Raw genomic sequence first — 24,057 nt, 5'->3', positions numbered from 1 at the left:
AAAGCCCTTCATCAGGAATAAAGGCAGTGAGCCTGAAGCGTGGAGAGATAAGCTAGAGGAGGGTGGGGGTGGGGAGAGAGTAGCATAGAGTACAATGGGTGAGTGGGGGAGGAGATGAAGGTGATAGGTCAAGGAGGAGAGGGTGGAGTGGATAGGTGGAAAAGAAGATAGGCAGGTCGGACAAGTCCGGACAAGTCAAGGAAACAGTTACTGAGCTGGAAGTTTGAAACTAGGATGAGGTGGGGGAAGGGGAAATGAAGAAGCTGTTGAAGTCCACATTGATGCCTTGGGGTTGAAGTGTTCCGAGGCGGAAGATGAGGCGTTCTTCCTCCAGGCGTCTGGTGGTGAGGGAGCGCCGGTGAAGTAGGCCCAGGACCTGCATGTCCTCGGCAGAGTGGGAGGGGGAGTTGAAATGTTGGGCCACGGGGCGGTTTGGTTGATTGGTGCGGGTGTCTCGGAGATGTTCCCTAAAGCGCTCTGCTAGGAGGCGCCCAGTCTCCCCAATGTAGAGGAGACCACATCGGGAGCAACGGATACAATAAATGATATTGGTGGATGTGCAGGTGAAACTTTGATGCATGTGGAAAGCTCCTTTAGGGCCTTGGGTTTTGGGACAGGGCAATCCCCAGGAAAAGGAAATAGGATATTAGCCCAAGATTCGCGTTCTCTCTCTCACTTTTCCCTGTCATCGAATAATTAACTGCCCTCCGCAATTCAAAACTAACTCTACCAAGTCAGGGCTGCAGGATTAACTGGGATGTTAGTAGCTGTCAGACAAGTCTCATTTCACTTGATACATAACATTTTTTTTTTAAGTATTCATTTTCTTGTCAGGGATTACATATATTCTCAATTTTGCTTGTTTTAATAAAATTGGAGTTTCCTTTGCCTCTGAAGCACCTGCTTCCTATATTTTTCACCACACAATATCTCACTACTGATCTTGCCGGGTGCATGGCCCATGCAATGTAACCTGTATGCCTCTATCCAATGATCTCAAATGTTTTTGCTTACTATGATCTGCCTGTACTCGGCAGATTGTGGTTGTGGGTCACAAAGCTTTTCACTGTACTTATGTACACATGACAATAAATCTAGTGCAGAATTAATAAAATTGGCTGAGGATTAACATGTGACTGAAGGAATTTCAGGAGATAATCAAGATGAATCATCTAGTAAGCAGCTCTGATTAAAGATTACAGTAAAGCCTTCACAATCTGAGTTTCTGCAATCATGTTTAGGCTCCCACATCATTGAGAATGGGGAATTGAAATTCTGGACTGAATGACATTCATGGGGTAAAGACTCTTGCAAAACAGTACTTACTATACCAAACAGATTTATCAAATCTGACTGCTGAAGCAATGAAAATAAACTGGTGACAGGAGTGTTGCTTTGACATTGTTCTCCAAGCAATCAAGTCTTTTCCAATTTACAATGCAATTATAAATGTGTGGAAAATTCCACACAATTTATATTTGATACGTATTTTCAAATTCATATTGGCTGCGTTGGCTGTTGATGTTTGCAAAGTAGGTACTCCAGCACTCCTACATTATATATGACTAAAGTAAAACAGGCCTGAATGATCAAAAAGCATTCTAGTTGCAGGGTTCAAGAGGAATAATCAAAGTTTAGCAAGTTGCATAAAAATTCTAGTTACTGAAACAGGTTCTAAGTTACATGAAAGGAGAGAGAGAATTGTAAAGGAGAACATTTACATTTACTATAATTTCTGTTTGTTTTAGGAGTAGGGGTGGGGGGGTGGTGGGGTTGGAAATTTCATTTCTATTGACCTCACCTTCTGCAAGGCTTCAGCCTGAGACTCAAGTGCCTTAGCTCGAGATTCAGACTGGGCCAGTGTTTCTTGCAACTCCTGAGTGGCTTGAGAAGAGGACTGCTCTGCTTGCTGCTCTGCTGTAAGTTGAGAGGATGTCTCAGCAACCATCTGCAAAGGAAGAGCTTGAATTATGCTCCACATAAAATAGGAACCAGCAATTATGCTTTTAATGAAACCAACCTGGCCAAACAGTAGCAAAGTTGGGAGATGTAAACATTAAGATTTGATGCAGGATGAGAGATTAACACAATCCTGTACTGAACAGTACACCAACTGACATGCAAAGTTGGAAATTCCAGAAAAAGATTAATACGAAATGTTACAATTCTGGCCATTCAAGACAAAAGATGACAACGTAGCCTCTATCAGGAAATGAGTGTCGCATGAATTTTGGCAAAGTTGAAGTCCACACGGAGTGCTGCTTGAGAAAGGTCTAAAAGATAGCAGCAGAAAAATTAAATATGGAGGCAAAAGTGGTTTGGGGCAGGGATGTTTTACTTAAGACAAGGACAAATCAAATAATGCAGTAGCATTGAAAAAAAAGTTATCTTGGTGATGGATAGACTATAAAAGGATGTGAAACTCAGTGTAGCATCAAACTAAAAGCTGCACAATCTCAGATTCAGTATCAGCAACCAGCCAAGAACAATGGAATAGGTTGAGATTATGCTGGTACACGATGGCTTTTTAGTTTGCTGAAATTCGGAATTGTCCAATAATTAATCTGGATGGTAAAATACAGGTTGTGACAGTTGTAAAGTTAGGTAATTTAACCAAATTCTTTTTTCATGTCTTATTTTTTAATGTCCCTTTAATGTCCCTAAAGATTCTTAAAAAGAAAGTCACTACAGCTGTCCATCATGCTGGTACGCTCAGAAAGTGATGTGGTCAACATAATCAAAACATGACTGTAACATAGGATATTAAAAATCCAAAATTTTATGATCTTCAGTTCAGAAGGACACTTGCTTTAATCAAGTAGAAGTCAGAGAACAGGAAAGGCTGCAAAAATTAAGCAGGTCACAAAGAGTTAAGGCTTCAAATTGATGATGATTTAAATTTGTTCTGACCAGAATATCTGCAGCATTTTACTTAACATTGAAAAGTCTAGTAGCTGCATTAGGTACACATTACCTTATCATGTTGGGCCTTCAACTCCTCATATTGAGTCTTATACCTTCGACCAATTTTTTTAACCTGAGTGATTGTTTTATTCTTTTCCTGAATATCTGACACCCTTGCCAACATCTCTTGTTTTAACTTATCCCGTTCATTGGTCACTTTACTGAGTTCAGTCTTCAAAGTCTGTACATCCCGTTGTGATACAGAGGATGATGCATTCAGTCTATAAACAAGACAGCATTAAAGAATAATGTTAAAATTTAGCTGCATTACAATAACAGCAGCTTAAAAATTGTCTTAAATAAGATTCAAGCAAGCATAAAGAAAACGCGCATGTGGTAATTATTAACTTAATTATGTATATGTCAAAGTCGCATATCCAAAAGTCAAGTTTAATACGGAATCCCAAACAATAATTAAGAGATGCATTATGACAATTGACAAATAGCATAAGAATCCAAAATCTAATTTCTGTGGTTCAACTTTCATAGGGATTGAAACAGAGTTAACACTTGAATCCAGTGATCCTCAATACACTAACTCTGCTTTTTCTTCACGGATGCTGTCAGACGTGCTAAGTTCTTCCAACAATTTGTTTTTGTTTGTTTCAAATCTTTTGCAGTGTAGTTCATTTTTTTCATTGGGATTTATTCTTCTATGGCAAAAAAGTCCTGACATGAATACTGGCGCGATTTTTAAAAAATAGTTGAATCTATCAACAGATACTACTTATGCAAAATCCAAAGCAATATTCCTCCATGACACAGCTGCACTCTCATTGAAGAGATGGACAATATGAGACAATAGTCCTAAAAGATATGGGTGCGTCACAAAGGACTGAAAAAATACAAGATTAGCTAAACTATGGAAACAGTGTTCTAACAAGAGAGCTATCTGGATCAGCAAGACATGGATGCGAATGGCCGGTTTATTTCCTTTTCATGTTGAACTTCATAAAAGCTGAGATAAAGAAGTTGTTAGCGAAGTGAAAAATAATGATTCCCAACACATGACTACAAATTGCATAGTCAATTTCTTTTAGAGAGAGAGAGAGATGGTCATGCACGAAGATAATAAAGTTTGATTTTGCAATTCATGTTACAACTTCAAAAAGCATTTGCGGCAGAGGGTTTTATTTAATTTCATAAGCATTGCAAGACAATTCCTAAATCTGCCTTCAATAAAGTATCTTCTTGCTGTTTCCGGCTATGAGCAAGTGGTTGAGTCTGAGTTTCACAGGACAAAGAGATCCTTCAGCCCATCGTGCTCATGACAGTCATTAATTATCATACTATTCTTGTCCAATTTTCCAACACTTGGCTCATTGTTGCAGTCGCTATGGCATTTCAAGTAACCATCTAAACATGCTAATATTGCAACAGCCTCATCTCTCCAACCTTTCAAGCAGTGAGTTCCAGATGCCCAACACCCTCTGGGAGAAAAAAAAAGATACCTCGAATCCTCTCTCAATCCCTTGCCCCTCAGCTTAAATCTGCGGCCCCAAGTTGTTAACTGCTTTAAGAAGGGGAATTTTTTTTTCTGATCCAAGCCCCTCATAATTTTCTACATTTCAAACAGGTCACCTCCTCACCCTTCTGTACTCTAAGGAAAACAACCTTAGCCTATCCAGCACAGCTAACATACAGATCAATCTCCTCAGCAGAACAAAACAAACAAACAAATCCTTAAATGAGTCAGAGTTTTGATCTTTACCATATTACTCTACTCCAGTATTTTGAAAATACTCAATAAATGCAAAGATTGCTTTTATCATTTTACTCTGAGGATTAAGGACTGAAAGCGTAGTATCAACTTAAAGTTATGGAGAATACTCATAATAAAGTCTCAAAAATTTCTAGTTTCCAAATTGGATGGGTATTAGAGAGGAGAAAGAAGATAATTAAAATCAAAACAAGCTAAAAGCGCCTCAGTGGACAGAGGAAGAAAGCAAAATACATACATGCAAGAATAGTAAAGAATATTTTCAGCAATCATACAAAACTGAGTACAGACTATATTGTGGCACATTAACAAACACAATGATTTTTAAATTCTGTACCAATGTTCACTATAACAGTAAGAGATTACTCAGTATTAAGTGCAAGAAACCCAACAAATCTAACTACTACACAGGAGTAATTTTGAATCCTGAATCTGAGAACTTGGTCTCGAGTTTAACAAAGAAACGAAGTGCGAGTAGTCAATACCAACTGAAATGAGAAACCTGTGCATAAAAATAATTCCATTTGTTGTGAGTTGTTCAATCACTTAGACTACAACTACTAAAATATCTGAATGACAGATAGAATAGTTAACAATTTAACAAATACAAATGCCCATCAAGCCAGCCCACTGGTGTAGCTGACAAGCTGACTATATCAAAAGGATCAACATTCATAGAAGCAAAAAATAGTAGTCAAGGCAGGAAATGTTGACTGCCTGACCTCTACTTTGCCGCACATATTGCTTGAACTACTGAACAACGAATTGTCCATTTCTTTTCATTTCTTGTATGTGGTACTTTCAGAGAAACATCGAAAATAGGTGCAGGAACAGGCCATTTGACCCTTCAAGCATACAGCACATTCAATATGATGGTGGCAATCGTGTAATCTCAGCATCTCAAAACAAACTTTCTCTCCATCAGTTGACCTCTTTAGCTGCAAGGGCCACATCCAGCTCTGTCCTGAATATATCTAATGAACTGGCCCCAACAGCTTGCTGAAGGAGAGAATTCCACAGGTTCAAAAGTCTGTATGAAGACACTCCCTTCCTTATCCCATTCCTGAATGGCTTACTCCTTATTCTTACACTGTGATCCCTTAGTTCTGGATGTCCCCACAGCAGGAACATTAATTCCACATCTAGCCTGTCCAGTCACATCAGGATTTTATATGTTTCTATAAGATCCCCCATCACTCTTTTAAATTCCAGCAAGTACAAGTTCAGTCAATCCAGTCTTTCCTTATACGTTAGCCTTGCCATCCTGGGAACCAGTCTGATGAAGCTTCACTGGACTCCCTCAACAGCAAGCCATGTCCTTCCCCAGACCAGGAGGCGAAAATTGCATAAAATACTCAAGGTGTGGCCTCACTAAGGCCCTATTTCATTGCAGCAAGACATTATTACTCTGATACTCGAATCCTCTTGCTGTGAATGCCAGCATGCCATCAGCTTTCCTCACTGTCTGCTGCACCTGCATGCCAACTTTCAGTGATTGTTCCACCATGCCACCCAGGTCTCATACCTTACCTTTTCCTAAACTATCATGATTCAGATAATAATCTGCCTGCTTGTTTTGGCAACCAATCTCACATTTATCCACATGATATTGTATTGGCAAGTATTTTCCCACTCAACCAGACTAAGTCACCCTGCAGCCACTTCATGGCCTCCCCGCAGAGTACACGGCCACCCAACTTAAATGTCAGCTGCAAGTTTGCAGGTATGACATTCAACTCCTTCATCCAAATTGTTAATATATGTATATTGTGAATAGCTGGGGTACCAGCACTTAACCCTGCGGCAACCTACTCATCACTGCCTGCCTCTCTGAAAAGGACAAGTTTATTTCAACTCTCTGCTTTCTGTCTGCAGATCAATTATCTTCAATACTATTAGCTTTAATTTTGCTTTCTAAACTTCTCAAAAGCCTTTCAAAGTCCAGATAGACAAGATCTACTGATTCACCTTTGTCCACTCTACTGGTCGCACCCTCAAAAAACTCCACAAGATTCATCAAGCACGATTTCCCTTTAGTGAACCATGTTGACTACGACTGATTCTTTCACCGCTTTCCAAATGTACTTTTCTTAAATTCTTAATAAATAACTCCAGCATTTTCTCCATCAGCGATGTCAGGCTAAACAGCCTATAATTCGTTATTTTCTTTCTCCCTCCTATTTTAAAAAAAAGGTGGGGTTACACTGGCTACCTCCCAGTCTATTGGAACTCTTCCAGAGTCTACAGAATGCACGGAAATGATCACCAACGTGTCTGCTGTTTGTTGGGGTCACCTTCATAGGTAATCTGGGATGCAGAGCATCAGGTCAGAGGGACTTAATTGGGTTTTAATCCCAATTTCCCCAATACCATTTCCTGACTAATAAGGATTTCCTTCAGTTCCTCCTTTACACTTGACCCTCTGTCCCCTTGTATTCAGAGTCATAGAGATGTCCAGCATGGAAACAGACCCTTTGGTCCAACATGTCCATGTCGACCAGATAGCCTTAATTAATCTAGTCTCAACTGCAAGCATTTCGCCCATACCCCTCTAAGCCCTTCCTATTCATGGACCCATCTAGGTGCTTTTTAAAATGTTGTATTTCTACCAGTGTTCACCATTCTCTCTGGCAGCTAATTCCACACACACACTACCTTATGCGTGAAGAAGTTGCCCCTTAGGGCCCTTTTAAATCTTTCCCCCCACACCATAACCTATGGCCTCTACTTCTGGACTCCCCCACCCAAGGGAAAACACCTTGTCTATTTAACCAATCCATGTCCCTCATGAATTTTGTAAACCTCGAGAAGGTCATTCCTCAGCTTCCGACACTCCAGGGCAAACAGTCCCATCCTATTTAGCTGTAGCTCAAACCCTCTCACCCTGGCAACACCCTATTGAATCTTTTCTGAACCCTTTCAAGTTTCATAACATCCTTCTGATAGGAAGGAGACCAGAATTGCACACAGTATTCCAACAGTGGCCTAACCAATGTCCTGTACAGTCGCAACATGACCTCCCAACTCCTGTACTCAATACTCTGACCAATAAAAGAAAGCATACCAAACGCCGCCTTCACTATCCTATCGACCTGCGACTCCACTTTCAAGGAGCTATGAACCTGCACTCCAAGGTCTCTTTGTTCAGCACAATCCCTAGGACCTTATCATTAAGTGTATAAGTCCTGCTCTGATTTGCTTTCCCAAAATGCAGCACCTCACATTTACCTGAATTAAACTCCATCTGCCACTTCTCAGCCCATTGGCCCATCTGGTCCAGAGCCTGTTGTAACCTGAAGTAACCCTCTTTGCTGTCCACTACACCTCCAATTTTGGTGTGATCTTCAAACTTTCCATCTGTACCTCTTATGCTCGCATCCAAATCATTTATATACATGACAAAAGGTAGAGGGCCCAACACCGATCCTTGTGGCACTCCATTGGTCACAGGCTACCAGTCTGAAAAACAACCCTCCACCACCACCCTCTGTCTTCTACCTTTGAGCCAGTTTTGTATCCAAATGGCCAGTTCTCCCTGTGTATTCCATGAGATCCAGCCTTGCTAATCAGTTTCCCATGGGGAACCTTGTCGAACGCCTTACTGAAGTCCATATAGATCACGTCTACCACTCTGCCCTCATCAATCCTCTTTGTTACTTCTTAAAACCTCAAATGGAGTTTGAGAGATATGATTTCCCACGCACAAAGCCATGTTGATTGACTATCCCTAATTAGTCCTTGCCTTTCCAAATACATGTACATCCTGTCCCTCAGGATTCCCTCCAACAACTTGCCCACCACCAACGCCAGGCTCACTGGTCTATACTTCCCTGGCTTGTCCTTACCACCCTTCTTAAACAGTGGCACCACGTTTGCCAACCTCCAGTCTCCCGGCACCTCACCTGTGACTATCGATGATACAAATATGTTGGCAAGAGGCCCAGCAATCACTTCTCAAGCTTCCCATGGAGTTCTCAGGTACACCTGATCAGGCCCTGGGAAGTTATCCACCTTTAACCATTTCAAGACATCCAGCAGTTCCTCCTCTATAATCTGGACATTTTGCAAGATGTCACCATCTATTTCCCTACATTCTATATCTTCAATGTCCTTTTCCACAGTAAACACTGATGCAAAATATTCATGTAGTATCACCCCATTTTCTGCAGCTCCACACAAAGGCTGCCTTGCTGATCTTTGAGGGGCCATATTCTCTCCCTAGTTATCTTTTTGTCCTTAATGTATTTGTAAAAACCCTTTGGGTTCTCCTTAGCTCTATTTGCCAAAGCTATCTCATGTCCCCTTTTTGCCTTCCTGATTTCCCTTTTAAGTATACTCCTACTGCCTTTATACTCTTCTAAGGATTCATTCTCTCTATCCTGTCTATACCTGACATATGCTTCCTTCTTTTTCTTAACCAAACCCTCAATTTCTTTAGTCATCCAGCATTCCCTATTCTTACCAGCCTTTCCTTTCACCCTAATAGGAATATACTTTCTCTGCATTCTCATTACCTCATTCCTGAAGGCTTCCCATTTTCCAGCCAACCCTTTGCCTGTGAACATGTGCCTCCAATCAGCTTTCGAAAGTTCTTGCCTAATACCATCAAAATTGGCCCTTCTCCAATTTAGAACTTCAACTTTTAGATCTAGTCTATCCTTTTACATCATTATTTTAAAACTAATAGAATTATGGTCACTGGCACCAAAGTGCTCTCCATTGACACCTCAGTCACTTGCTTTGCCTTATTTCCCAAGAGTAGGTCAAGTTTTGCATCTTCTCTGGTAGGTACATCCACATACTGAATCAGAAAATAGTCTTGTACGCACTTAAAATTCCTCTCCATCGAAACCTTTAACACTATGGCAGTCCCAGTCTATGTTTAGAAAGTTAAAATCCCCTACCATAACCACCCTATTATTCTTACAGATAGCTGAGATCTCCTTACAAGTTTGTTTCTCAATATCCCTCTGACTATTAGGAGGTCTACAATACAATCCCAATAAGGTGATCATCCCTTTCTTGTTTCAGTTCCACCCGAATAACTTCCCTGGATGTATTTCTGGGAATATCCTCCTTCAGCACAGCTGTAATGCTATCCCTTATCAAAAATGCCACTCCCCCTCCTTGCTTGCCTCCTTTTCTATCCTTCCTGTAGCATTTGTATCCTGAACATTAAACTGCCAGTCTTGTCCATCCCTGAGCCATGTTTCTGTAATTGCTATGATATCCCAGTCCCATGTTCCTAACCATGCCCTGATTTCATCTGTCTTCCCTGTTAGGCCCTTTACATTGAAACAAATGCAGCTTAATTTATCAGTCCTACCTTGTTCTCTGCTTTGTCCCTGCCTGCCCTGACTGTTTGACTCGCTTCTGTTCTCAACTGCACCAGTCTCAGATTGATCTCTTTCCTCACTATCTCCCTGGGTCCCACCCCCCCACCTTACTAGTTTAAAGCCTCCCGAGCAGCTCTAGCAAATTTCTCTGCCAGTATATTAATGCCCGTCCAATTTTGATGCAATCCGTCCCGCTTGTTCTACCCCAAAGGAGATTCCAATGATCCAAAAATGTGAATCCTTCTCCCATACATCAGCTCCTCAGCCATACATTCATCTGCTCTATCCTCCTATTCCTGCCCTCACTAGCTCGTAGCACCAGAAGTAATCCAGATATTACTACTCTCAAGGATCTCCTTTTTTAAATTTCTGCCTAACTCTCTGTAATCTCCCTTCAGCATCTCAACCTTTTCCCATCCAATGTCGTTGGTTCCAACGTGGACAATGACCTCTTGCTGGCCCCTCTCCCCCGTGAGAACATTCTGCACCCTCTCTGAGGCATCCTTGATCCTGGCACCAGGGAAGCAACACACCATTCTGCTTTTTTGTTGCTGGCCACAGAAACGTCTGTCTGTACCGCGGACTACAGAATCCCCTAACACGATTGATCTCTTGGAAGCCGACATACCCCTTGTTGCATTACTACTATTTAGTGGTCTGTACACAAATCCCATTAACATCTTTTTTCCCTTGGGTGTTCCGCAGCTCCACCCATACAGATTCAACATTGTCCAGGCTAACATCTTCTCTTACTAATGTATTTATCGCCTCCTTTATCAGCAATGCTACCCCATCTCCCTTTTCTTTCCATCTATCTTTTCTGAAAAGTGAATGACCGTGGATGTTATCCTTGGTCACCCTGGAGGCAGGTCTGTGTGATCCCAATTATATCATATCCATTAATAACTATCTGTAATTAGTTCATCCAACATATTACAAATGCTCCTCCCATTGAGACACAGAGCCTTCAGACTTTTTTAAAAACATACATTGATTGCCCTTTTAGAACCATGGTGTAATGTTGCCCTTTTTGATTTGTCTTTGGTTTCTCTGCTTTCCATGTTTTCTCCTTACTGTCTTTTGTTTCTATCCTCAACTTATTTCCCTCCTTGCATCGAGTATTATTCAGTATTCCCCCTAAATTCCAAATGTTTAATCACTTTTAAATAAATAAAGCAGCCAATATTCTATATTTCATCTGTACAATATTGCCAGTACTGTTTCAACACCATATGTATTTCCTTACCGAGCAAGTTCAGTCTTCAGCTTCCCAGTCTCTTCGGTCAATTGTTGAATGCGTTTGGTATTTGTATCCTTTTCTGATACTAGCTTCTTATACTCATCAGGATCAGTCTCTTTCTGCAGGCTTATTAATTGCTAAAATGTAAAGACAATCACAAAATGGCTGTTGGTACATTTGCTTATGCTAGCTTATACTGTATATAAAGCTTCAATTTTTAAAGGAAGTGTTTCTGATATGAAATTTGAGTAAATAATTATGTAAAACATATGGCTAATCCATACTGTTAAATTGAAGAGGAGAAGTAAGCAGTTAAATAGCATAGTTTAATTCCCATAAACATTGACCGGAAAGTCAATAAACAGATGGAAAGAAAAGGACAAATACTGACAAAACAAAATGGATAAAGCCAATTATTTTTAGCACCGAGGCCTTTCTATGACAAATACAAACCTTAAATTAAAAAAAAAAGTGGTTAGTATCAGTTCAGGTTCACAGAATTAGAAAACATTTTGCATCAACCACTGCAACTAAATTGACGGCCTTTGTTCTAGGGATAAATGAACAGTAACAACTGGAAGTTTGAGATTAGAAATTTACTGAGTACATAAAACAAAAAACTTAAGAAAACAGCCCTCCCTTCATACCTGAGCACGGGCTTTCCAACGTTTGAGATCCTCGTCAAGCAACTTCTTCTCAGCTTGCAACATGCCACTTTTCTCACTAAGTTCAGTATTAGATTCTTGAAGAGGCAGGATATCAGACTCCATCTTATAAATCTAAGAATTGAAGAATGTTAGAAAGAAATATCAGCCAAATTACAGATTGAAAATTCAAAATCCACATCTCAATTTAAAAATACATTTCTTTAAAAAATTATCAATTTCAGTATACTGAAATGAAATGTTTCAATCATATGATGAAGACTTCAGTTAGCTGTATGCCACAGGTTGAATAACTAATCCAGTGCCAAAATCAGAGACTAGATAATGTTCTGGGATTCCAGTTTTGATTCCCAGAATAAATTTCAATGCAAAAAAAATATGGAATTAAAAGTCAAATGATGAATGTTTTCAATTTCAGTGAATGATTTGTCGCTGGTATTCTCTCAACCTTCTCTGGATGGCTTCTCCTCCTGGAATGGAGAAGTGCAAATAAGAATCTGTGCCTGAATTTGCCTTTGTGTCAAGGCATGAGTTCATGGGATGGTGCTGTATCAGCACAAATAACTAGTAATAGGTATTGTGCCTATTACTTGGTTAGGATTTCCAATGGTTACGTTTTTCTAACTTCCTTTTCCATTTGTTTGTATTTTAACTGGTGTTCAGAGTGGTTAGCACTGCTGCCTCACAGCACCAGAACCCGGGTTCAATTCCCGCCTCAGGCAACTGTCTGTGTGGAGTTTGCACATTCTCCCTGTGTCTGCGTGGGTTTCCTCCGGGTGCTCCGGTTTCCTCCCACAGTCCAAAAATGTGCAGGTTAGGTGAATTGGCCATGCTGAATTGCCCGTAGTGTTAGGTGAAGAGGTAAATGTAGGGGAATGGGAATGGGTCTGGGTGGGTCAGTCTTCGGAGGGTCGATGTGGACCTGTTGTGTCAAAGGGCCTGTTTCCACACTAAGTAATCTAATCTAATCAAGTTGGACCAGTTGTATTGCATCTGAGTAACGGCACCTCACATCTACCTTTAAAATAAAAAAAGTTAGGGTCCAGGCTAACTTCTTAAAATATTTTGAGGGAGTCAGGTCTGGTCTCTAACAGGAGGGAGAGAAAAAGAAAAAAAACAACGAATGATGTTGAAAGATAAATATGGCGATTATTTTACATTTTAGAGGGCTTTTTAAACTCTTAATTTCAAAATTATCTATTGGAAACCCCCCACAACTCTGCATGATAAAATGTGCTTTAAACAAGGAAGAATAAAGACCTTTGCCCGTGACTGCTGGAGTTCTTGCTCCAACCTTTCTTTCTCATCTCTCAGCATCTTATTGGTTTCAATGAGAACATTCATAGTTTCAGTCTTCTTCATTAGCTCATCATGTTGTGCCAGTGTTTTGGCAGTTACCTGAAAGGAACTCAAACCAGTAAGTAAATATTTGATCAACAAGTTGCTACTATTGTTAAAAATGAAAAACACCAAAATTATTTAATTGCACGGTCAATGAATAACTTGAAACACATTTAACTGCCTTAAATCTGATGGAACGCAAGCATTACATTTATATGGATGTACAACTTAATTTTCAGTTAAGTGTATTTGATGCAAAGGAGCCAGATTTATCAATGTCACAAAGGAAAATCTCAATTACTGGCTAAGAAGCAAGGTTTGAAGTATTTTCATAATTTTGGCCAAACAAACAAATCCCATCTCCAAATTTCGGTCAAGAGCTTTCCAACAAGTAGTTCATTAAAGCAATTCAAGATTCTTTACTTACCTGCATCTTCTCCCTTTCAGAATTTAGGTTTTCTTGCATCTCCTTCAATTCTCTCTCCAAATTCTCGACTTGCTGGCGGTACCTCAGTGACTCAACTTGGGCAACTTCAAACCTGGTTTCAGCAATTTCTCTTTCTCGTCGCACAAATCTATATTATACACAATTGGAAAAAACATTCACTATTTAACCCATTACAATTTTTGCATTGTTTGAGCTCAGTTAAAAGTGCATATTAATTATACCAAATGATTTATAAACAGCAATATGTATTCTGAATTATCTTGAAGGTCCACCAGAGTTAATCGTTCCCACAAAATGTTTAGTGCCATTTAAGGAAATCTGTTGCAGAATTAGAAGATCGTATAGGTGAGAGCTGACAAACACCTGGGGAGGAATGCATGCAGGAATGTTGACAGGAATAACATGCAACCGTGAGGGACTTTTTAGGTCCATGGAAAACTTGGGAGCAGATAAAGTCATATGAAACTCTATTGACAAGTCAAGAATACTAAGGCTTAGAAGCCTCATTGAAACCAAGCTCAACTGAACTGGTTAGGTGTTTCATTCTTGAAGGAAGCAGAAAACCTCAAACTACAATTTTATTAACTTCACAATTCTCCATTATCCACATGTGAAACTTCAATTACAGAGATAGACTGTAGTAACAATATTTATCAAAATAAACCTATGATGTACAAAAGCATCTTTCAATTATATAGCACTTTTTGTTACAATACTTCATATGGAGACATAATTAGCTAGTTTAGGATGACATATTCATGAAAGATACTTGACAATAGTGACAGGTCAGCTAGAAAAACAATGGAATAGTTAAGTCTGGAAATGACAAAGGAATAAAACTTTGGTAGCTGAAGATAGGCATTTGAGTGGGAGGGGATAATACAGATGACGTTACCTTCGGAAAGGAAATATAAACTGAGTTCAGGGTAGAACAGTGGTGGGCAAGTTGTTGGAGGGAATCCTGAGGGACAGAATGTACATGTATTTGGAAAAGTAAGGACCGATTAGGGATAGTCAACATGGCTTTGTGCATGGGAATTCATTCCCATGAACTTGATTGAGTTTTTTGAAGAAGTAACAAAGAGGACCATTGAGGGCAGAACGGTAGATGTGATCTATATGGATTTCAGTGAGGCATTCGACAAAGTTCCCCATGGAAGTCTGGGAGAATTAGCTATTCGGATACAGAACTAGCTAGAAGTTGGAAGACAGAGGGTGGTGGTGGTAGAGGGTTGTTTTTCAGACTGGAGGCCTGTGACCAGTAGAGTGCCACAGGATCACTGCTGGCTCCACTACTTTTCATCATGTATATAAATGATTTGGATGTGAGCATAAGAGGTACATTCAGTAAGTTTGCAGATGACACCAAAATTGGAGGTGTAGTGGACAGTGAAGAAGGTCACCTCAGATTAAAATGGGATCTTGATCAGATCGACCAATGGGCTGAGAAGTAGCAGATAGAGTTTAATTCAGATAAATGTGAGGTGCTGCATTTTGGGAAAGCAAATCAGAGCAGGACTTATACACTTAATGGTAAGTTCCTAGGGAGTGTTGCTGAACAAAAAGACCTGGGAGTGCACGTTCATAGCTCCTTGAAAGTGGAGTCGCAGGTAGATAGGATAGTGAAGGCGACATTTGATATGCTTTCCTTTATCGGTCAGAGTATTGAGTACAGGAGTTGGGAGGTCATGTTGCGGCTGTCCAGGACATTGGTTAGGCCACTGTTGGAATACTGTGTGCAATTCTGGTCTCCTTCCTATTGGAAAGATGTTGCGAAACTTGAAAGGGTTCAGAAAATATTTACAAGGATGTTGCCAGGGTTGGAGGATTTGAGCTATAGGGTGAGGCTGAACAGGCTGGGGGGATTTTCCCTGGAGCGAAGGTTGAGGGGTGACCTTGTAGAGGTTTACAAAATCAGGAGGGGCATGGATAGGATAAATAGTCAATGTCTTCTTCCTGGGGTGGGACAAGTCCAGAACTATATTGCATAGGTTTAGGGTGAGGGGGGGGGAATTGAATCTTAGTGGGAGTTTCAGAGATAGTGATTGGCTAGTTACTTTTGTTATACACAGCAACCTGAAAAATAAACGCATCTGCCATCCAATAAATTCCCAAAACAAAACTAAAAATAATTAGTGTGAAACAACCAGATTCACCCACATTATCTGGAGAGAACTGTCATTTTTAAACAGCAAACAGAAATAGATTTTAAAAATTATAAAAACGCTAAAAATTTTAGTCACGTTCCAGAAATTGTGCAAACTATCCACATTTCTCGCAGCTCTCCTTTTGCACCGATTGCTTCTGTTCGGAAAACATCTCCAAATAGAATATCAATAAATTGAACAAAAATAGATCAAATGGCAAACTGAAAACGATGAACCATGCAAAGAACGTGGATATTGTTGACTTCTACTATTACACATCATTATTGCAAAATGATTACCTCAAAATTTCAAGTAGCTGTTCCTGGGACTTGCCCTCTTCATTAAAAGAAATATTTAGGGAACTCTGATTTGCTTCTTGCACTGTGGTTACCATCTTATTACTAAGGCTCTCCACCTGCTCAAGCAACAGTTTGTTCTGTTTCTGCAGATCCTCATTACGTGTTATCAGCTGAGAAATTTCATCCTATTCAAAATTGTTTTTAAACAAAACATGAAAGACAGCTTACAACAAAAAAAACTTATTTTACCAGTTTCAGTCAACTTAACACATGGTGCATTCAATATTATTCTTCAATAAAATGAGACATGCTGCATTTACTACAAGTGGACTAGCCCTGATGGGCTAACCTTATTTAATGAGTAATGGAATATTTTCTCCACTGAATGATCGAAGTATAATTCTGAAAATAACAGGCAGGCTTAAGTTTTGTTTTCTGGTCCAATTAGTGAATGAGTGTTAAGAATATTTAGCTCTGAAGTTTAAAAAAAAAGCTAGGGCAATCATGTTTTGTATCATAGATGTTAATAGAACTTCATTCTCAGAAAGTGGACCTCACAGCAAGGCGAGTACTTACTGCCTATCCTTAGTTGTCCTTAGTCATAGTAGTGCCTGTCAAACTGCTTGAATCTACATTGTGAGCAATGCTAATAAGGTGTTCTCAGAGACCTGGTGACAATGAAGAAAGAGCCATTTATATTGTATAAGTGTTGGAAGGGATTGCATTTCTTGTACCTCTTGCTCTTGTTCTTCAAGGTGAGGATGATTGAGGACATGGGTTTCTGAAACTTCAGAGGTACTGCAGAATCTCCTCCATATAAGGGATATACTAAAGTTGCCACTTTAGGGTGAAGGAGCATACACATTTAAGTATCATATCAAATTGTTTTATACCTATTTAAGAACTCTTGAAGGCCTGGCCCTGTGATAATAATGGAAAACACAACTACTTCGTCTCACTTTTAAGCCATCAGTGAGCTTCAGAAAGGACATCTGTAACGCCTTTGAACGTCAATGGGTGATTGAAGGAGATTATTTCCATTTGAAATAATGATGATTCCAGACATCTGGAACAAGCATTGTGTGTAATGTTGCAGCTCAAGCCTGGATATCCAAAGTAGAACCAAGGCAATAATTTAGAGCTTAAACCAATTTTGTTTTAAAAAAAACATTCTCACATGGGATGTGTACATCACTGGCAATGCCAGTCCATTGCTACCCATGCCAAATTGCCCATGAACAGAGGGACTTACGCGTTCATTTCAGAGATAAGCGAATAGTTCACCACATCATCGGGATCTAGAGTTACATGTACGCCAGATCAGGCAATGACAGCAAATTAAGATTTTTTTTAAGCAATATGAACGAAGGTGACATGGCTTTCATGAGAGTGGCTTTTAATTCCAAACTTTATTGAATTCAAACTTCATCTGCATAGTGAGATTCAGATCCAAAGTCAAAGAACTTTCGTCTCGAGTTCTGTAATACCAACCCAGTGACATAACTACTGTGCGAGTAGTACACAAGTCAAAATCACCATAAACTTGCTTAAATGACACAGTGTCTTCCCCAGTGGCACTGCTGACTCTCAATTTGCTGATGGGTGCTGATATAACGATTACTCGAGTTATATTTGATCTTAAATGGAAAACACCTTCGTCTCAACTGTTCTGCATATATCAGTGCTATCATTATACTGAACTGGCTTAGCCAGGTGTTCCTAATTCTATAGTACAACTAAAATAGTCAGGGCTATCAGAGATTGCTATGCACATTGCTTCCTGTGTCACACTATTGGATTTAGCCATTCCAAAAGTGGCTGGAGGCCTCATGTGGAAAGGAAGAAATCACATTTTTGTAACACTAGACTAAGTGACAAAGAAAAGAATGATTATAACAAATGGAGGAAACCTTCAGCAGTCATCAAATTGCACTAACCTGCACGTGGAGAGTCTAAACATAATAAAAAGGAAAAGGACTTGAACTCCTATGACAAAGGGTTGAGCTAAATTGACCTGGGATTATGCAAGGTATGTCAGCAATGTTTATGGCCATTCATTTTCAAAACAAAAGGCAGAAGAGTGGAGGTGAGGTTAAGGAGAGATCTTCAAACACATTCTTCAAATTACAGATGTAGAGATTGGAAATCTAATTTGATCATAACTGCTTAAAACTAAGTTACCTTCATAATTCTTTCAATATCATCTTTAGCAGTCTTACACTCCAACATCTGTGTTTCAGCCTTCTGAGCAGCATCTTCCAACTTCTGCCTTACTTGAGTGTTCATGGCTACTTGCTCTTTGGCAATCTGCAGTGCTTCCACATCAGCAGCATGCAGCATCAGTTCACGCTCATATTTATTCTGTGCTTCAGAGGCTATCCTTGCCTAGGAAAGCCAAAGGACGGTCATATGGTTAAAATTTCCATGAAATTGGTAAACATTTATTAATTTCACTTAAAACAATTTACAAACACCAAATTTGTATGACATAAACATACAAATACTGTGTTGCGTTTGTTTTTTCCCTCTGGAAATAAAAGGATATACAGTGCAGAAAGATAGCAATCTCTCCTGTCTGCTTTTTGTATCACTTGTATGTTACATCCCCTCAAAAACTCAGATATTTCAAATACGGTAAGGCTTTCTGCAGCCACCATCTTTCCAGACAGCAAAAATCCAGGCCCTCCCCAAAATGGGATGAACATTACTCAACTGAGTGGGTTTTGATAAGATTTGTAGCTCGGGTGGAGGTTCTGGAGGTAACAGCTTCAGAAAAACACCACATACGGACCACATACTGAATCACAGAAGCAATCATCCCAACGCTCACAAACAAAGCTGCATTACAACATTATTTCAACAAGCCACTACATACTGCAGCACAGAGGAACTATGAAGAGCAAAGAAAATCACCTGTACAGCATTTTCAAAAAGAATGGGTACCCAATGAACACAGTCAGCTGATTTCTCAGCAACAATCCCAAACAAGTAGACAAAACATGCCCAGAATTCCTAGCCACTCTCCCCTACATCAAAGACATCTCAGAAGTTACTGCCAGACTACTCAGCCTCTTGGCACCATGGTAGTCCACAAACCCAGTAACACACTAAATCAGCAGCTAATGAACTTGAACGACTCTATACAGACAACAATCAAAACTAATGTCATTTACAAAATACCTTGCAAGAATTGTAACAAATACTATAATGGACAAACAGGCAGAATACTAGCCACCAGGATACATGAACATCAACTTGCCACAAAAAGACATGACCCACTATCACCAGTATCCTTACATACAGTTGAGGAATAGACATGCATGAGAATTCCTCGAAGCATGGCATTCCAACCGGAACCTCTATCAAAACACACACAAACTTGGAGCCAAGAATGTGGTGCTGGATAAGCACAGCAGGTCCGGGAGCATCTGAGGGGCGGGAAAAAGCCCTTCATCAGCAATGAAGCTGAGAGCCTTGGGGGTGGAGAGATAAATGGGAGAGGGATGGGGCTGGGGGAGTAGCTGTGAGTGCAATGGATGGATGGAGGTGGCGGTAAAAGTGATAGATTGGAGGGGAGGGTGGAGTGGATAGAGAAAGAAGATGGACAGATGGGACGGGTCATTATAGTGCTGAGCTGGAAGGTTGGAACTGAGGTAAGGTGGGAGGAGGGGAAGGGAAGTGAGGAAACTGGTGAAATCCACATTGATACCACGCGGTTGGAGGGTCCGGAGGCGGAAAATGAGGCGTTCTTCCTCCAGGCATCAGGTGTTAAGGGAGTGGCAATGGAGACAGCCCAGGATCTGCATGTCCTCCGCAGAGCATGAGGGGGAGTTAAAGTGTTTGGCTGTGGGGTGGTGGGGTTGATTGGTGCGAATGTCTCAGAGATATTCTCTGAAGTGCTATGCAAGTAAGCGCCCTGTCTCCCCAATGTAGAGGAGATCGCATTGGGAGCAACAGATACAGTAAATGATGTGTGGAAGTGCAGTTGGAACTTTGGTGGATGTGGAAGGCTCATTTGGGGCCTTGGATGGAGGTGAGGTGGGGTGCAAGCTTTGCAATGGCTGCGGTGGCAGGGGAAGGTGCCAGGAGGAAAGGGTGGGTTGTTAGTGGGCGTGGACCTGATGAGGTAGTCACAGAAGAAAGCAGATAGGGGTGGGGAGGGAAATATATCTCTTGTAGTGGGGTCTGTTTGCAGGTGGCAAAAAGGGTGGGGGATGATGCCATGTATACAGAGGTTGGTGGGAGGTGAAGACCGGGGGGGGGGGTTCTGTCCTTGTTGCAGTTAGAGAGGTGGGGCCTCGAGGGTGGAGGTGCAAAGAACTGGAAATGACATCAACCAAAGAAACCTAAACACAAACACAGAAAGCTGGCCATAATACCAGCGCTTCACTGGAGGCTCACTGATGTTACCTAGTACACTGACGAATGTCAGAAATGAAACTTCCAGCTCGGTGAGCAAACTTACATCCATGAATCAACTTCTCCGCAATCCTCTTAGCACCACGTTGCAACTTGTTGATCTCGATGAAAATAGGTCCATCCTGTGCACTCTGTTTAGGCCCTGTCATTTCATACTTCAACCAAATCTCTCCTCAGCATCTGTTGTTCTAAATAAAGATCCTCCATTCTGATCTGATCTTACCATGTAGTCCAAACTTACTTTTCCTGGCAAACTCAAGTTTCCTTTTCATCGTCCCTAATGTAATCAGATCACTCCTGTAATGCAGCAACTAGAAATGCGCTCTGCACTAGTTGCAATCTGGTATTTTGTATGTTCTAGCAGATTTTGCCAATTCCTTTGACTGGCCAGGTGCATGCCTTAATCACTTTTTCCACAAGCCTTGCTACCTTCAGCGTTCTGTGAACAAGGTCCCCCCCATTTCTCCACACTTCAGAATCCTTTTGCTATTATCTATTCATTGCAATATTTAGCCTCCCAAACACTATCTTCAGGTTCTAGAAATGTATTTAATTTGATTCTTTTCTCCTTAAGAGTTCAGTCCATTGAAATCTTTTGCAATCTACAGATTTCTCACATTGACAATTTTTAGTCAAAGTGCAAAATTCTTCAACATGCTGCTTGACTTTAAGACTAAATAATTAATACATACTATAAATAAAAGATCCAATACTCAAGCCTCTGGAAACACAATTAACATTTTTATCTACCATGCATAATCTTTGTTTCTTGCCAAACCATGTCTGAATCCAACATGTCACAACCTCCCACTGACCCTTGAGCTTTTAAAATCTTGCTTTGCATGCTCTACTTGTGATAATTTTGTCCCTTACAAGTGGATCCTTGGTTACCACTTAATTGTCCACTAATAAAATAGAAATAGCAATATAGTTGCACAAACCTGTTCTTGACAGTCAGCCCTGGCTTGCTGTTCATTGGTTGCAGCAGCTGTTGCTTGCTGAACAGCATCGTAAAGTTCAGTCTGGAGACTTTTCAAATTCCTCCTTAGTTCACAAATCTGCAATTTTTGGAAAACCAACATTGCATTAGAACAAAAGATACATAAGCGTCCAAAACCAATAACTGGGCACAAACACGCTCGGTTTCTCAAAATGTTATACATGGTTAAGAAAAACTGAAAGAACTGCAGATGCTGTAAATCAGAAATAAAAACAGAAATTGCTGTAAACGCTCAGCATGTCTGGTACCATCTGTGAAGAGAAATCAGAGTTAACATTTCAAGTCCAGTGACTCTTCCTCATAATTGTTTTTTTTAAAAGAAATGTGGGAGCGATGGTGAACATACAACAGAAGGTGAGGGTGTGGGAGGGGATGGGGTTAGAGGAAAGGGGAGGGGAGGAAGGTTCCTGAGGGCCATGGGCATCCCTGAGTTGGTCCATCTTGTGTGCCTTGATGCCTGAAAGTTGGCGGGGGGGGGGGGGGAAAAGGAAGGGTTACTTGCAAAGAACTGCAAAGTGGTGCAGCCCTGAGCCAGCGTGAAGCAATGCTGTTGGACAGGGAGGTTGAGATGACAACGCATGGCACTGAACGTAGATCTCAGGATGTGGTGATAGCAACAGTCTGTGGAATGTTGATCATCATGGAGATACCGGTGACAGATTCAAAGCATAAGGGATAAAACATGAGTTGGAATCCACATGGGGAGAGGCTGAGCCAGAGGCAGAGGCAGTCACTTACAAATGTGATGTGGCTGTGGAAACGAGTTTTAGCACATACCTGTTCAAACACTATGAGCAACAGTGAAATTAATGTACATGGACAAAAAAAATTGGAATGGAAATCCCATTGTAGAGAGGAGCAGAACTTCAAGGTGGGCATGCTTAGAAGTGGCAGTGAATTAAATACCAGGTAAAAACCAAAAGAACTGTGGATACTGTAAATCCAGTTCTGAGGAAGAGTCACCAAACCAGAAATGTTAACTCTGATTTCTCTTGACAGACATTGCCAGACCTGCTGAGCATTTCTAGCAATTTCTGCACATATTCAATGTTTGCTTTTTTGCAAAACAAAAGCAGACTATTTGTCCAAGATCTTGTTTGTGGGATCACATGAACGATTACTTCATTTTGTATACCAATGAATTTTTATTTAATTGTGAGGTCATATACTTGAATATTAAATCACTGGAAGTTGCACTCACTGGCAACATATCCATTTGCAAATGGTCAGAGAATAGAAATCCTGCAGGAAGTAACTCATCTCCTGACTCCTCAAAGCTTGTCTATCCTCTACAAGACGCAAGTCAGGACTAAGTTGGCATATTCCCCACTTGCCTGGATGAGTGCAGCTCCTCAAGAGTATCTTCTGATGACAAGGGTACTCGGATTAAAAAGCACTTTTTAAAATAAATTCAATGTGTGGGATACAAGTATCACTGGCTGATCAGCATTTATTGCCTGTTCCTAGCTGCCTCCAAGAAGGTGGTGGCGAGCTGTCTTGAACTGCTGCATTCCATCTACTGTGGATTGACCTGCAATGCCATTAGGAAGGGAGATTTTAAAAATCACACAACACCAGGTTATAGTCCAACAGTTTTAACTGGAAGCACATTAGCTTTCGGAACATCGCTCCTTCATCAGGTAGTAGTGGTAGGACCTACCACTACCACTTGATGAAGGAGCGACACTCCAAAAGCTAGAGTGCTTCCAATTACACCTGTTGGACTATAACCTGGTATTGTGTGATTTTTAACTTTGTACACCCTAGTCCAACACTAGCATCTCCATATCATTAGGAAGGGAATTCCAGCACATTGACCCAGTGGCACTGAAGGAATGGTGACATATTTCCAAGTCAAGATGGTGAGTGGCCTGAAGGGCAACACAAAGGTGGTGTTCCCATGTGTCTGCCGCCCTTGTTCTTTCACATGAAAATGGTCATGGGTTTAGAAGCTGTCGTCTTAGAATCTTTAGGAGAAAGTGAGGACTGCAGATGCTGGAGGTCAGAGCTGAAAAAATGTGTTGCTGGAAAAGTGCAGCAGGTCAGGCAGCATCCAAGGAGCAGGAAAATCGACGTTTCGGGCATAAGCTTATGCCAGAAACATCGATTCGCCTGCTCCTTGGATGCTGTCTGACCTGCTGCGCTTTTCCAGCAACACATTTTTCAGTCTTAGAATCTTTGGTGAATTTCCGCAGTGGATCTTGTAGATAATGCACACTGCTGCTCCTGAGCACTAGTAGTAGAGGGAGTGGATGCTTGAGGATGTAGTGCCAATCAAGCAGGCTGCTTCATCCTGGACGGTGTCAAGCTTCTTGAGTGTTGCTGGAGCTACACTTATCCAGACAACTGGGGAGTATTGTATCTTACTCCTGACTTGAGCCTTGTTGACAATGAACAGGCTTTGTGCAGTCAAAAAGTGAGTTACATCCTACAGGATTTTTATTCTGACCATTTGCAAATGGAGTGAGTGCAACTTCG

The 24,057-nt window shown here is 40.7% G+C and overlaps 1 protein-coding gene across 6 annotated transcripts in view; it reads right to left on the bottom strand.

The window, feature by feature from the left end:
* The window catches only part of LOC140479668 (nucleoprotein TPR-like), a 152,657-nt gene that overhangs the window by 76,199 nt on the left and 52,401 nt on the right, over positions 1–24,057 (bottom strand). For all 6 annotated transcript variants that reach the window (XM_072573618.1, XM_072573620.1, XM_072573619.1 and 3 more), the window contains exons 24-32: positions 21,521–21,637; positions 18,342–18,545; positions 16,161–16,345; positions 13,694–13,841; positions 13,186–13,323; positions 11,908–12,039; positions 11,267–11,397; positions 2,975–3,185; positions 1,802–1,948 (exon numbers count right to left, since the gene is read on the bottom strand). In XM_072573618.1, coding sequence (XP_072429719.1) covers positions 1,802–1,948; positions 2,975–3,185; positions 11,267–11,397; positions 11,908–12,039; positions 13,186–13,323; positions 13,694–13,841; positions 16,161–16,345; positions 18,342–18,545; positions 21,521–21,637 — 1,413 coding nt within the window. The remainder of the gene's footprint in view (positions 1–1,801; positions 1,949–2,974; positions 3,186–11,266; positions 11,398–11,907; positions 12,040–13,185; positions 13,324–13,693; positions 13,842–16,160; positions 16,346–18,341; positions 18,546–21,520; positions 21,638–24,057) is intronic.

Source organism: Chiloscyllium punctatum, chromosome 7 (genome assembly GCF_047496795.1).
Source record: "Chiloscyllium punctatum isolate Juve2018m chromosome 7, sChiPun1.3, whole genome shotgun sequence".
Lineage (NCBI taxonomy): Eukaryota > Metazoa > Chordata > Chondrichthyes > Orectolobiformes > Hemiscylliidae > Chiloscyllium > Chiloscyllium punctatum.
Note: the sequence above shows the minus strand (reverse complement) of the source record. Positions and strands in the feature narration are given on the sequence as shown.